The sequence below is a fragment of the Vigna angularis genome, chromosome 7, assembly GCF_016808095.1.
Source record: "Vigna angularis cultivar LongXiaoDou No.4 chromosome 7, ASM1680809v1, whole genome shotgun sequence".
Taxonomy (NCBI): Eukaryota; Viridiplantae; Streptophyta; class Magnoliopsida; order Fabales; family Fabaceae; genus Vigna; species Vigna angularis.
The window spans coordinates 13,611,815-13,626,689 of NC_068976.1; the positions used below are offsets into that span (position 1 = coordinate 13,611,815).

The window sequence follows — 14,875 nt, forward strand, 5'->3', positions numbered from 1 at the left end:
TCAGCACCAGTCATTTTATATCAGTGATGCTTTTTTCTTCAAATAGTGAAAGATCCATTGTATAAGGTACTCACCATCTAGTATTGGTTGACCTTCCTCTATCATCATGGAGATCAATTCACACAATCTCAATTCTACCATGAACAAGGTACCTCAGAAACAACCTTACAGAACTTGGTACCACTTTCAACCTCCAACATATTGGATGAATGGTATTATTACCCTAAACACTCTTTTTGTCTATTTGATTTTGACACATGTTTGTGTCTATTTCAGTAATCATATCTAATTCTTTTCTCTTGGTCTTATAACATGTTTTCTGACAAAAAACTGGAAATGGTTGACTTCATTGTGCAGATCCAAATGGTACGCTCATGAATTTCTCACACTTTTGGTTACTTATTTTGCCTATTATAGCAGACAATTCATGCTCATACTTGAACAAATGTTGATCTTCTTAGAAAAACTAAATCAATTTATGCATTTAAAGTTTTATAGAAGTTCTTCTCATTGAACTTCTCCAAAAGTTTGTTGTGTAAGCTAATTTTACTTCGAACACTTGTTCAATCAATCTGTTATGTATATATACATGTGTTGATATGAGCAAATTGATACTTGTGGCAGCACCAATGTACTACAAAGGAGTTTACCACTTTTTCTACCAACATAATCCTCATGCAGCAACCTTCGGTGAGAAAATGGTGTGGGCTCACTCTGTGTCCTATGATCTCATCAACTGGATTCATCTGAACCATGCTATTGAGCCAAGTGAGCCGTTTGATCTTAACAGTTGTTGGTCAGGGTCAGCCACTATAATCCCAGGAAATGAACATCCTGTGATTCTGTACACAGGAATTGATGATAAAAAGCACCAAGTTCAAAACATGGCTATGCCAAAGAATCTATCTGACCCCTTCTTAAGGGAATGGGTGAAACACCCTCAAAACCCTGTCATGACACCACCAATTGGGGTTGAAGTTGATAGTTTCAGAGACCCTTCAACTGCTTGGCAGGAAAAGGATGGAAAATGGAGGGTAGTCATTGGTGCTCAAAATGGTGATGAAGGGAAGGTGGTTCTCTACCAAAGTGAGGATTTTGCTAATTGGACAGTGGAATTGAATCCTTTTTTTGCATCAGATAATACTGGAGTTTGTGAGTGTCCAGATTTTTTTCCTGTGTCCATCAATAGCACAAATGGGGTGGATACATCTGTCCAAGATCAAAGTGTTAGACATGTGTTGAAGATAAGCTATTACCGCAGAAATCAGGACTATTATTTTCTTGGTAAATATGCCAATGGTGATGGAAACTTCATTCCAGATGTTAAATTCACAGGAACTAGTTTGGACTTAAGGTTTGACTATGGTAAATTTTATGCCTCAAAGTCATTTTTTGACCATGCTAAGAGCAGAAGGATACTATGGGCGTGGGTGGACGAGTGTGACACTAGAGATGATGGCATTGAGAAAGGATGGGCTGGTCTTCAGGTATTTATTTTAGCTCTGTGTTAGACTTTTTCTTTTGGTTAAAATTTCTTTAGGATTATGTTAAGAAATGAGTGTTTTTTTCCATGTACTATGTAGTGTATTCCAAGGGAAGTTTGGCTTGATGAAAGTGGAAACCGGTTAATGCAATGGCCAATTGAAGAGGTAGAAAAGCTACGTGACAAACAAATTAGCATAAAGGGAGAGAAACTTGTTGCTGGATCAATTCTTGAAGTCTCAGGTATCACTGCGTCACAGGTAAGTAAACTTTTGCTGCATTCTGTCTCGTTCCTTTTTATTTTGAAACCATGTTCAACATCATTGATGATTTTTAGAACTTTATAATTCAAGGCCGATGTAGAAGTGTTGTTTGAGCTTCCAGAGCTAGAGAATGCAGAGTTTCTAGATGAAAATGAAGTTGATCCTCACTTACTGTGTAGTGAAGAATATGTATCAAGAAGTGGCATAATAGGGCCATTTGGTTTGTTTGCTTTAGCATCTGAGGATCAAACAGAACACACTGCAATCTTCTTCAGAATATATAAAACCTCCAATAGATATGTATGTTTCATGTGCAGTGATCAAAGCAGGTAATTTCTGACATAATCATCTGAGTTTTAATCTGGGAATTATGGTGCTTATATTATACTTTTCATCAAGAATAAATCTCAGTGTGATTTATGGTTGAGACTTGAGATTTTGAGAGTTGTGTACACTTCACAGATCTTCATTGCGGGAGAATCTTGATAAATCCTCATATGGAACTATATTTGACATAGACCCTAATCAAAAAACAATCTCACTCAGAAGTTTGGTATGTTTATTGCTACTCATAAATATTACCCTTTTCATTTCATCAAGTGTTTTCCAATTTGAAATATATAAATTCATATTATGCAGATTGATCGCTCCATTGTTGAGAGTTTTGGGGAGAAAGGGAGAATTTGTATTACGAGTAGAGTTTATCCCTCGTTGGCTATTGACAAAGATGCTCATCTTTTTGCTTTCAACAATGGAAGACAGAGTGTGGTGATTTCAGAACTGAATGCTTGGAGCATGAAGCATGCAGAATTTGACCAAGACGAAAGCATATATCAGCCGTAGCTAAGAACGATTTGGATAATCATGCATCATTTATCTAGATACTTTATATTATAAGTGATTTTCTCTGTTTGTGATTGTTGTTGCTATCTTAGATATGTTTTTATTTTATTTTTTATTATCAAATAAGGAAATGTTCATTAAAGTGATGAACATGGCATCAATACTGTTTTGTTGAGTCGAGATAAATGAAATAGAAGAAAAGAAAGTAGATAGATAAAATAATCAAAATAGAATTTGTTCCAAATGGATTGAAAATTTTACCTTAAAAATGTAATTAATTTTATAAATAAATATTATCATTATTTATTGATATTATTATTTAGGTTTATCGGTACTGTTATTCATCTTATTACTAATACTTTATTTATTATTATTAAAAACAAAAAACTATTAAAAAACAGGAAAAAAAATTAACTGGACAAAGTGTCTCGAATTTGTCTATGACTTGTCAAAATTGATTTGACACATTTATTTATAAAGAAAAAGAATAATTGAATTGTAGCATAATAACATAAATGTTTGCAAGGAAACTTTTGTGTTAATGTCATCTATATTTAAGATCTTTCTATTTATTATTTTTTTTACTAAATCATTCATTGTTTTTATTTTCTTTTCTCTATGTTTTTTTTTCTTTTATCAAAAGAAAGGCTTAAAAAGTACAAGGTAAGGTGACATAGTCTAAGAACATTATTAAACTCATTTTGACTTTAATAATCTTTTTTCTTCTTCTAACTTATCTAGTATATTTTGTATCTTAAACTTGATTACTAGCACTATTTGTTATTTTCAACTTGTTAAAACAAAGAGTAAGTGATAAAAAATTATAAATATTTTTTATCTTTTAGTATAAGAAATTTTGTTATTAAATTATTCAATAAAAGAATTTTAAAATTTAAATTATTGAGGAATAATTTTATAGTAATAAATCTGGTAGTAAAATGTCATTGGTAAAATTTCTTGGTATCACCAGGTTTTATGGATAATTCGTCTCATGGTCAATTTTGTCAATGACTTGTAACTTGTATTATCAATGGAATTTTTTTGTCGATAACTTAGACGACAAATTTCTCACTAAGTTTGATGATATTTTTTATATACCGAGAGAAAGAAGAAGAAAAGAAGTAAAACGAGAAGAAGGAGGAGGAAGAAGAGAAAAAGGAAAAGTCAAATGAAAGGAAGCGCAACAATGACATAGAGCTACGATAGTAACAGAGGGCTACGAGAGTGACACAAAGATGCATTGTAGTAGCAATCAAAGTTGGAAGAGAAAGGAAAGAGGAGAAGTAATTTAAGTCAGAGGCGACTGGATGCTCCAATGATGGAGGTGTTGTGAGGAGGAGAGGATGAGAGGAGGAGAAAGAAGTAGAAAGAAAAAGAGAAGAGGAAGAAGAACTCAATTGTGATTTTTACACGAAGAATATTTATAACAAATTTATAGTCATCGATCATTACAACAAATTTTGTGATCTGTTGATGAAATTTATTATCGAATACTTTATGAATAATTTTTTTGCAATTGATAATTCGTCCATAAATTCGAATTACAAATTTTTTTTTCTTACTGATAAATTATATCTTTTGGTAATAAATAATTTTCTTATAGTACTTCTTAAGTATTTTTAAATTTATTTTTCATCTTCCAAATATTTTGTCTTATAAATTTTATATTTTGTATAAAAATTTATTAATAAAACATTTAAACATATTTGGTTCAAAGTTACCTTCGGATGATATACATATGATAAATGCACATCATATCATGAAAATAGCGATTGTACCAATTTTAAATATTAAAAATTTATTCAGAAAATTGATTCTGGTTTCAATAGGGAAAACATACAATATGAAATAAAGAGATAAAATAAGATGTTGTCCAAATCCTTGCTAGTTACTGTTTCTATTTTATGCTTTCTTCTTGGCCAAATTCTGCATGCTTCATGCTCCAAGCATTCAGTTCTGAAATCACCACACTCTGTCTTCCATTGTTGAAAGCAAAAAGATGAGCATCTTTGTCAATAGCCAACGAGGGATAAACTCTACTCGTAATACAAATTTTCCCTTTCTCCCCGAAACTCTCAACAATGGAGCGATCAATCTGCATAATATGAATCTATATATTTCAAATTGGCAAACACATGATGAAATGAAAAGGGTAATATTTATCACTAACAATAAACATACCAAACTTCTGAGTGAAATTGTTTTTTGATTAGGGTCTATGTCAAATATAGTTCCATATGAGGGTTTATAAAGCTTCTCCCGCAATGAAGACCTGCACATAAATCACACTGAGATTTATTCTTAATGAAAAGTATAATATAAGCATCATAATTCCCAGATTAAAACTCAGATAATTATGTCAGAAATTACCTGCTTTGATCACTGCACATGAAACATACATATCTATTGGAGGTTTTATATATTCTGAAGAAGATTGCAGTGTGTTCTGTTTGATCCTCAGATGCTAAAGCAAACAAACCAAATGGCCCTATTATGCCACTTTTTGATGCATATTCTTCACTTCACAGTAAGTGAGGATCAACTTCACTTTCATCTAGAAACTCTGCATTCTCTAGTTCTGGAAGCTCAAACAACACTTCTACATCGGCCTTGAATTATGAAGTTCTAAAAATCATCATTGATGCTGAACATGGTTTCAAAATAAAAAAGAACGTGAGAGAATGCAGCAAAAGTTTACTTACCTGTGACGCAGTGATACCTGAGACTTCAAGACTTGATCCACCAACAAGTTTCTCTCCCTTTATGCTAATTTGATTCTCACGTAGCTTTTCTACCTCTTCAATTGGCCACTGCATCAACATCTTCCCATTTGTATGAAGCCAAACTTGCCTTGGAATACTCTAAAATATTGAGATCACTTGATAAGAACATTGTCTTAAAATATTTTATAACCAGGTTCAACGTGAAGCTAAAATAAATACCTGTAGACCAGCCCATCCTTTCTCATAATCATCTTGTGTGGTGTCACACTCCTTTGACCATCCCCACAATATCCTTCTGTTTTTGGCATAGTCAAAAAATGACTTGGAAGCATAAAACATTCCATGGTCCAATATTAAGTTCAGATTTGGTCCTCCCAAATCAGCATCAGCAACAAACTTTTCCTGATCAAGGAAATAGTCACCTAGAAAATAGTATTCTAGTTGTTTGTTCTGATAGCTGGTTTTCAAGACATGCTTAACACTGCTGTTGTGGACAGATGTATCCACCCCATTCTTTGTGCCACTGATGTACACTGGAAAAAAATCTGGACACTCAAACATTCCAGTGTTTTCTGATGCATACATAGGATTAGGAAAAAGTTTCCAATGAACAAAATCCTCACTATAATAGAGAAGAGCCTTCCCTTCATCACCATTTTTGGCACCAATGATCACTCTCCACTTGCCATCACTTCCTTGCAAAGCAGTTGTAGGGTCTCTGAAACCATCCACTTCAACTCCACTGGGTGGAATCAAGATAGGGTTTTGAGGGTGTTTCTCCCATTCCCTTAAGAAGGGGTCTGATAGATTCTTTGGCACAGCCAAGTTCTGAACTTGATGTTTGTTAGAATCACTCCCTGTATACATAATGATAGGTTTTTCCCCAGGGAGGATTGTGATTGAGCCAGAATAGCAGCCATTGATATCATAGGACTCACTTGGTTCAAGAGCATGATTTAGATGAATCCAATTGATGAGATCATAGGACACAGAATGACCCCATACCATATGCCTACCAAAAGTTGGTGCATAAGGGTTGAATTGATAGAAAAAATGGTAAACTCCTTTGTAGTACATTGGTCCTGTGACAATCAAATCAACACTTGTCATAAGATCATCATTTCATGTGTTCTGTTGAATCAAGAGTTGACAAGTAGATGAAATAATAGTGCATTAACACCAGTCTTAAAGAAGAAAATTTATTAACTCTTTCTTGTAAATTTAAAATTTTGACTGCATATCATAAGTAAAAATTAGATGGAACCTCAGTAATTTCTAATGGGTTAACACGGGCAAGAGATAAATTTCCATTTGACATTGGAGAGAAGTTCACAGACATACCATTTGGATCTGCATGATGAAGGCAACCACTTTCAATTTTCATCAGCAAAATATGCAGATGACAGAGAAAAGCATTGAGTGATTTAGAACACAAGCATGTGTACTAGAAGTTGATGAACAAGTTAAAAGAGTGCTAAGGATAGTACCATTCATCCAATTTTGTGGGGGCTGAAAGTGGTACCAGGTTCGGTAAGGTTGTTTTTCAGGTACCATGTACTTGTTTGAGATGATGTTGTCAGAAGATGCGTTGGTCTCCATGATTATAGCACCAAAGTTATTGGAAGAACAACAAGAACCAAATGTATAATGACTTAGTTTGATCAATGGATAATATTTGCAATTATGCACACTATGGATCTTTCTCCTTGTGGAAGCAACACCAGTTAAGAAACATGAATCACCACATAATTCCATAACTTATTAGGATTTAATATACAACAACTTGCAGCTAGAAAATATATATATCGATGACTTCCACAAGTTACATTCTTTTTTATGTTTTAGTAAATTACTTGGTAGATACAACCTTTGATTTTTGTTGTTCTTAAATAATTCTGGTTAACACGCAAAAGACAAACTCAAATTTCAGAAGGTGAAAGTAGCCCAGAATCCACTTACTGTTTAATTATTATTATATGTGTTATGGAAGTCTTTAAGAGGAAGAATAGAGGAAAAACCAAAAGAGGCTTGTCATGTAATAAAAAGTTTATCTAATTTTTCTAAAGGTTGCGTAGCGAGGATATTATTCAAAGACTCAAAGTCTTCAAGGTAAAAAATAATATTTAAAGAAATTTAGAGTTTGATTTTTTGGGAATTCGAAATCTAGTCTTTTAAATTTTTTAGGGTGTAGATTCATCGAAAAGAAAAATAGTAACTTTTTTTAATTAGGTTATGACCAATAAATTGAAAAAAAAATTAATTTGTGAGTTTTGAAATTTATTTAAGATTTAATTTTAAAATCCCTATTTTTGTATGAAGGATAAAGATTGACCAATAATCACCTAATTAGTGGATAAGATTATATGTTAACTATGTCCCACATACATGGTTAACTTTTTATTTTAATTTTTCCTCCCACCTGCATACATATATATATATATATATATATATATATATATATATATATATATATATATATATATATATATATATATATATATATATATATTGGGAAGACACTTAAAAAATATTAGAGCTTTTAGGTAATTTATTTTTGTTTTGATGAACTTCAATTAAATATTAGTTAAGGAGAGCTATTTCTTCTAAGCAATCTGAAATATAAAAATCTCTTTCTGATTATGGGTCATATTAATGGTAGAATATTTTGTTAAATTGAAATGAATGTTTATACTTTTTATTTTAAAATACTAGGTTTAGTTGTTTAACCTAGTATTGGAATGTTGGATGTGAACTTTTGGTTTGAGTTGTGATATATAGACATGTTAGTTTTGGTAATAGGTTCAAGATGAGCTTAAATATTTGGTAGAAGGTTTGAAATTGGTTAGGTAATTCTGATAACTTGGGAGATTTTGAATTATTAAGTTTTCACTAAAGTTGGGCTTGGTATGCAAAAATTGAGAAATATTTATTATCATATAAAATTTGGGTCATATATAAGCTTAACTAGTATCATCTATACTTGTTAAAAATATATGCCTTAAGTGTAATTAGTTTCTAAAAAATTATGTAAAATTATATATCAATATGTTCATAGGATGAAATTTGTTTAATTGATTTGTTCAAAGATATGTTGATTGGTGAAATTTGTTCAATGGATTAGAATTTATCTAACAAATTTTAATTTGAAATAATTAAGAAAAAACATAAATTAAATTTTCTCAATAAATTTTATTGTATGCAGTGAAGGTACCATATTTATATATACACGTGTGTTTAGTTTACTTATATGATTCCAAATGATTATGCATATGTGTTAATAATGAAGATTGATATTTCATGTATAATAATTATGTTTGGGTTATTATTATTAACTCTATTTAAGGGTAGTGTGCTAGTCTTTATGTGTAGTATTTATAGTAGTATCTAGGTCTGTACCTAGGTGTCTATACAGACTTAATTATTATGTACTTTTGTATAAGAACTATATTATAAATAGATGAAAGTGAGAGAATTAAGCCCTTTAGAAATATATTTTACATTTTACAGTTTCAATTTCAATTTCAATTTCAATTTCAATTTCAATTTCAAGTGTTTGAAATGATGAATTATATGTTAATACAAATGTTTGAAATTAAGTATACAAAATGATATAATTACATAGTCATTTATTTGAATTGAAGTATTAAATAATAAATTTGTTAGAAACAAATTTTAGTGACAAAAGATATGTTTAGAAACTAATTTCTTAATTAGAAACCAATTCTTTTGGTAATCAAAACCATAAAAGCTATTAACAGACGAATTTAGAAACCAATTCATAATATAAACTATTTTAGTTACCAATTTAGAGATCAATTATAATTTTTTAAAACTATTTTAATTATTAATAATTTTTAATTTATAAATTTATATATAAATTGATCACTAATAAATTATTTTTTTATTATTAAAATTAGTCATTATTAAAAAATGTGAGAAGATGTCTCAATTTTAATATTAATAGTTAAGACATTATATAATAAGAAATCGAGGAAAAGCTCTTGCACATATTATAAAATAATTTGAGTGTATATTTTTATGCAACAAAATCACCCTAATCTATATTGTAAATTTAAAGTCTTAAATACACAAGAAAACACTGAGATAATTGACCAACAGAATAAAGTTCGTATGTAAATTTTTGTTACTTAGGGAATTATCCATTAATTTTATTATTATTAATGGAAAATAGAAAAATAAGCAATTGGACACAAAGAAATTTACCTACGGAAGGAAGGGGCATGGGAAAAGAAAATTCATGGACAAAATTAATTAATCCATGAATAATATAAAATAAACCAAATTAAATTGAAAACAAAAAAGAAAACTCCCACGCAGTCCCATTTTCTCTAACCCTACACAAACATTCCGAATCTTCCAAAATCTCTCGTTGTGAACACTTCAAATCTCCCAAAACTCATTTCTGGTTTCTAAAAACACACAATGCTCTGCCCTGTTTGTATTTTTCATTGTAATTTTCACTACAAAAAAAACCTTATTTAGAAGGGGTTATTTTGGGGAGGTTATAAAAAAGCCCCTCAAATTAACATACTTTAAGATGTTTAAGTTAAATTATCTAACTGACAATATTTGTAGAGGTTTTAATTCCTTTCGTTTATAACCTTTTCAAATAAAAATATACTTTTATTCATCATTTTCTAATTCTTTTACATTTTTCCCTCTAAAAATTTTAGACTAAGTTTCATTTTAGCAATTCTAAAATTTTATTCCCTCCAGATCTAAAACTCATCTCTGCCTAAACCCATTATTTTTCTAAAAATTAATTTTGCTCTAAAAATCTTCTGACAATTTCTCCCTTCATTTCACCTGAACCTTAGTTTCTCCCTTCATTCCATCCGCTCACTCCCTCTTCTTTCATTTCTCCTTTAGATTGCCCAGTGTTTTCCTTTTTCTTTCAGATTCGTAGTCGGCGGACAGAGCTGCAACGGTGGTTCTGCAGACCGGCAGACAGCGGAGCTCATAACGTCACGGTCGATAGGTACATCGTTCTACAACCCTTTGTGCTTTTATTTGGTGTAGCGTTTTACTGGGATATCTTCTTCTCAGTCTCAATCATGTTTTTCATGAACGAGTAAATTGAGTTCTTGGTTAAGGAATTCGACTTCCGTTCCACATGGACCAACACATTTGGTTTTCCTTTTAGTTTTTGTACGTTCAAATGAATATTGACTTGAAAGTGTCTAATTCATCAAGTTTATGCATTTTATTGAGTGATGTATGTGTTTTATTGTGTGTGTGTGCGTGGCAGTGCTAGTGTCAGTAGGTGGAAAATACTACTAACAAGTTGATGATGTTCTCCAGTGGTGGCAGTGCTAGTGTCAATGGGTGGACAGACAAACAAAATGGATTGTGGGAACAAAATCCGTTTGATAGAAGATGTTTATTCTATTTGATTGATAGAACATGTTTATTCTATTTGATTGATAGAACATGTTTATTCTATTTGATTGATTTTTTATATATTATTTTCAAAATGTGAGCACATGTAATTGAGTTTATTTTATTAATATTTTTTATATTATTTTAGCAAGCTCGTGATGCAAATGAGCCAGAGTCTCCTTTGGGAACAAGACAATCATCTGATGGAAGTAACCTTTAGGAAGTTTATGATATTATTTTAGGATAAAACTATACTTAGTTTATTATGAATTGGGTAACATTTCTTTCTTTGTAACTATTTCTGCAATAGGATTACATTGAGTTCTAGCCTATCCTTTTGTAACATACAATTGTTTCTCAATTTATTTTTCTAAATTCCTTCCTACTCAGGGGTTTTTGTTCTATGGTATCAATTTTTTATTCAGAGGAATCATATTTGTTTGGTATTTAATAATTTAAAAAAAATTAAATTTACTTAATTTTGAAATTAAAAAAAAAGAAGAAAAGAAAGAAATTGGTGAAAATAGGTAGTTATTATATATTTTAATAATCATTAAACAAAAAACGATATTATATATTTTAATAATCATCAAATAAAAAAACTGACAAAAATATAGAAAACTTTTGTGATCAAATAGTTGAAAATAAAAGAGGTTAAAACCCCCCACAAAATAATAGTCAGTAATAGAGGAGGTTTTTACTCTCCGCAGAAAAACCTCCGCAAATTGAACGCGATACCAGGGGTCGCAAAAAACCCCCGCAGATAGTTTGTGGCGACTCAAACTTCGGCGGTTTGAAAAACCCCCGGAATTTATTTTGCGGAGGGTGAAAACCCCCGCAAATCGAAAAAAAACCCTCCTCTAAATAACCTTTTTTTTGTAGTGTTTCATAAGGTAACATATATAGCTATGAATATGATGTGAACAGGGTTCTTGAAGTATGTCCACAACTCAAAAACTTAAGAAAGTTAGAGAGACAAGAATAAAGGTCGGATCTATAGAATTGGAGAGCTTGTCATAAATTTAAATTAGGTGATAACCACATATATAATATAGGTTCAACTTTTTCTCACGATTCATAACAGATGATCCAACTCAAAGAACAATCCAAACTTATACGAAAGACAATGAGAAACTTAGGAAAACAATGCAATTATTACTTAGTGTAGTCCTTCATTTCCTTTCCATTGATGCTCAGTGTGCATTTGAAAACCAACAACAAAAAAATGACCAAGAACGATGATGATCATGATTATGCTAATTGTTAGAAACTTAAAAATCTTTGACTTCATTTTAATTATGTTTAAAATTTGTTTATAGTATATTTAATATAATATTTATACAAATAATATTTTTTTTTCTTAATTTAGAGAGAAACAATATTGCTTTATTTTTAGAAAAATGTGATTAAATTGAATCAAAGAAACATATACACGGACTAAACTGAAATCAAGACAATAATACTTGATATTAACACTAACATGTGGCAGTATCCTTCCACGTGTCATTGACAATGTCACGTGTCACACTAGGACCTATACAACAACAAGTTTTACAAAAAAAAAATTAAAAATTTAAAAACAAAACAGATTAACATTGTTAGTACTTTTTTTAAAAGAGAAGTTAATTAAAAGACTTTTTCAAAAGTTATGACGCAAACTTTTTAAAAAACAGGAACTAACTTGACACATTCCCATAGTGAGGGTCATCCGAATAATTAAGCCTACAAGTAACTTATGAAGAAGTTTGTAATAAAAAACTCCAGAACAGGAAAAGTCACCGTGACAAATTTATAAATAAAATAATTTTTTTATGACAATTATGTGGGAACCATAGTTAAAAATAAAACAATTAAGAAAAATAATGACGGTGGATAGAAAACTATTATTAACCGTTCTTAAAGTGAAAAACAATGATAGTTGAACAGAGAATCATAGTTAAAAGTCGAAAAAAAGAAACAACGATAATTAGATGATAAATCATCGTTAAAAAAGTTCTTAAAGTGATAAACAACGATGATTAGACATAGAGTTATCGTCATTTGTGTAATATGTTTAAGAGAAATGCTCATTCTCTCTCACTTCTTCTCTCATTTTGTCGTTATTATCTAATTGTCCTTGTTATTGTTCCATGCTGATGAAAGGATCAATGAAAACATCGATGAAGAATCTCAAACTCATATCTTTTTATGTTGTTGTTTATTTGCTCATGTTTCGTGATTATATTTTTCTCGTCTCCTCGTGCCTCCGTCGTCGATAGACAAAGCCTCCCGTATACTCTACAATTTGTGAAATGTTTCCACCTCCCATTTTCATTGTGAAATACTTTTTTTATTATACTGAATAAATATTTTTTAATTGTAAATTAGATAAAATGTGAATTTTTATTATATTAAAATATATTCTAAAATATTAAAGAATTTTCAGTATCTTTTTATTTTTTTAATTTCTTTTTTGTTTTTACTTAGGAAACAATTTAAATTAAAACGATAATTATAAATATTTCAAATGATGATTGTAATCATCATTGATTACTTTCAACTTACAACAATAGCTTTATTAATAACAAATTATTGACCATTATTAAAAATATCTTTTAATTATTATTAAGTGTTTTATCTGCAATAGTACCTATTTTCATTACGCATTTTGTAATAAAAAGTTTTAGATAAAAATATAGTATGATAAAGAAATATATAAAGAAAATAACCATGTAAAATAAAATTAACATTCTTGTTTTCATTTTTTTCATTTTATTTATATTTATGTTGCTTTATTTTCTTGTATTTCTTACATTTTTTTGGGATTCTTCTTTTTTTGTCTTCTTAATTAATTAAAAAGACAAAAAGATCAAGTTTGATAGATGCTAACTCGACTAATGTTGGAACATTATTTTCAACTTAAAAGTCCAAACTAACTTTATCCGCCAAGATCGATAACCGTCACGCCAGCCTGACAATCCGACTTCATTAAAAATTTTGAAATCTAGTGTGATACTTCATATTAATATTATTTGACTTCATTAACATTGTTTGAGTGTCCGAAAACCTTATAACTTCAAAATTATTTCAGTCCATTTTTATGTAGATTTTTCAAGTATATTGGTTTTGATGTAAATTTCTCAAGTATATAGTTTTCATTAACATAAGATTATAGTTTTATTAAACATCAAGATAAAAAAATGTTAATCAATGTATAATTGTAAATATTACTTTTTACTAATTTTTGTTTTTATTTCTGAACTAAGACCAAATTAAATATACTTTTTAATCGGTATTTTATATTCTATTACTATTGAAAGGAGAATATAATATGCATTTGTGCATTAATTGAAATTTTCCTCTTACCATGTAAGATGGCCTACTATCTTTCCATTTCCAATTAATGAAGTATTAGTTATTTAACCATTATTTACAACACTTAATACACATATAAACTTTTCTATACATTACCAAATAACTAATAGTGTATAAAATTTGTATATATTTTAGAATATTCAACAAATTAAAGTGTTTAAATTCACAGGCTACAATAACTTAGGATAATTCTAGCTTTAGGCTAAGATCCACACACATTTTTTTTAAATATTAAAAAATAATGATAAATTGAAGGTGACAAAGAGTCAAAGACCACAAAAGCTTGTTAGCTTTCAACAGATCACTTCAATTTGCTTTTAGGTTAGCTTTAGACAGCTATATACGTCTAACAAACACAGCATATTCTTTTGTCTTTCTGAAAGTGACACATAATGTGACATGAAACATAATTGTGATATCAAGGGCATGTTTGAAAAAAAAAATCCTTGTTTTCAGCTGTTTTATAAAATAAAAAAATATAGTCATAAAACAAATTGGGCATGCTTAACAAAGTATTTGTTTTGGGAATCTATTTTTTAAATAATTTTATGTTTTTTACGTATTATATTAATTGTATTGCATTTTATGAAGCAATAAACTCAAATCTTCATTAATTTTTCATGTTCTATAACCTAACTATAATCGGGATTTCAATTTTTTAGAAACACAAAAAAGAAATCATAACATGGTATCTTTTAACTAGATTAACACTCCAAGTTATGTAATTTATTTCCAGTATACAATATAACATAAAAATGTATAAAATAAAGGGAACTAGCTAAAGCAATTAATTAAGTAAATAAACATATA

At 29.7% G+C, this 14,875-nt stretch overlaps 1 protein-coding gene and 1 pseudogene across 1 annotated transcript; one reads left to right on the forward strand and one right to left on the reverse strand.

Annotated features, from left to right (window-relative positions):
* On the forward strand, positions 1 to 2,734 carry LOC108336999 (beta-fructofuranosidase, insoluble isoenzyme CWINV3). Its single transcript, XM_017573437.2, has 7 exons — positions 1 to 212; positions 358 to 366; positions 625 to 1,487; positions 1,584 to 1,742; positions 1,836 to 2,074; positions 2,208 to 2,298; positions 2,385 to 2,734. The coding sequence occupies exons 1-7, from the start codon at positions 107 to 109 to the stop codon at positions 2,586 to 2,588; spliced, it is 1,671 nt and encodes a 556-aa protein (XP_017428926.1). The 5' UTR covers positions 1 to 106; the 3' UTR covers positions 2,589 to 2,734.
* Positions 2,735 to 4,410: 1,676 nt separating this feature from the next.
* Positions 4,411 to 6,959, reverse strand: LOC108337000 (beta-fructofuranosidase, insoluble isoenzyme CWINV6-like; annotated as a pseudogene).
* Between the last annotated feature and the right edge of the window lie 7,916 nt (positions 6,960 to 14,875).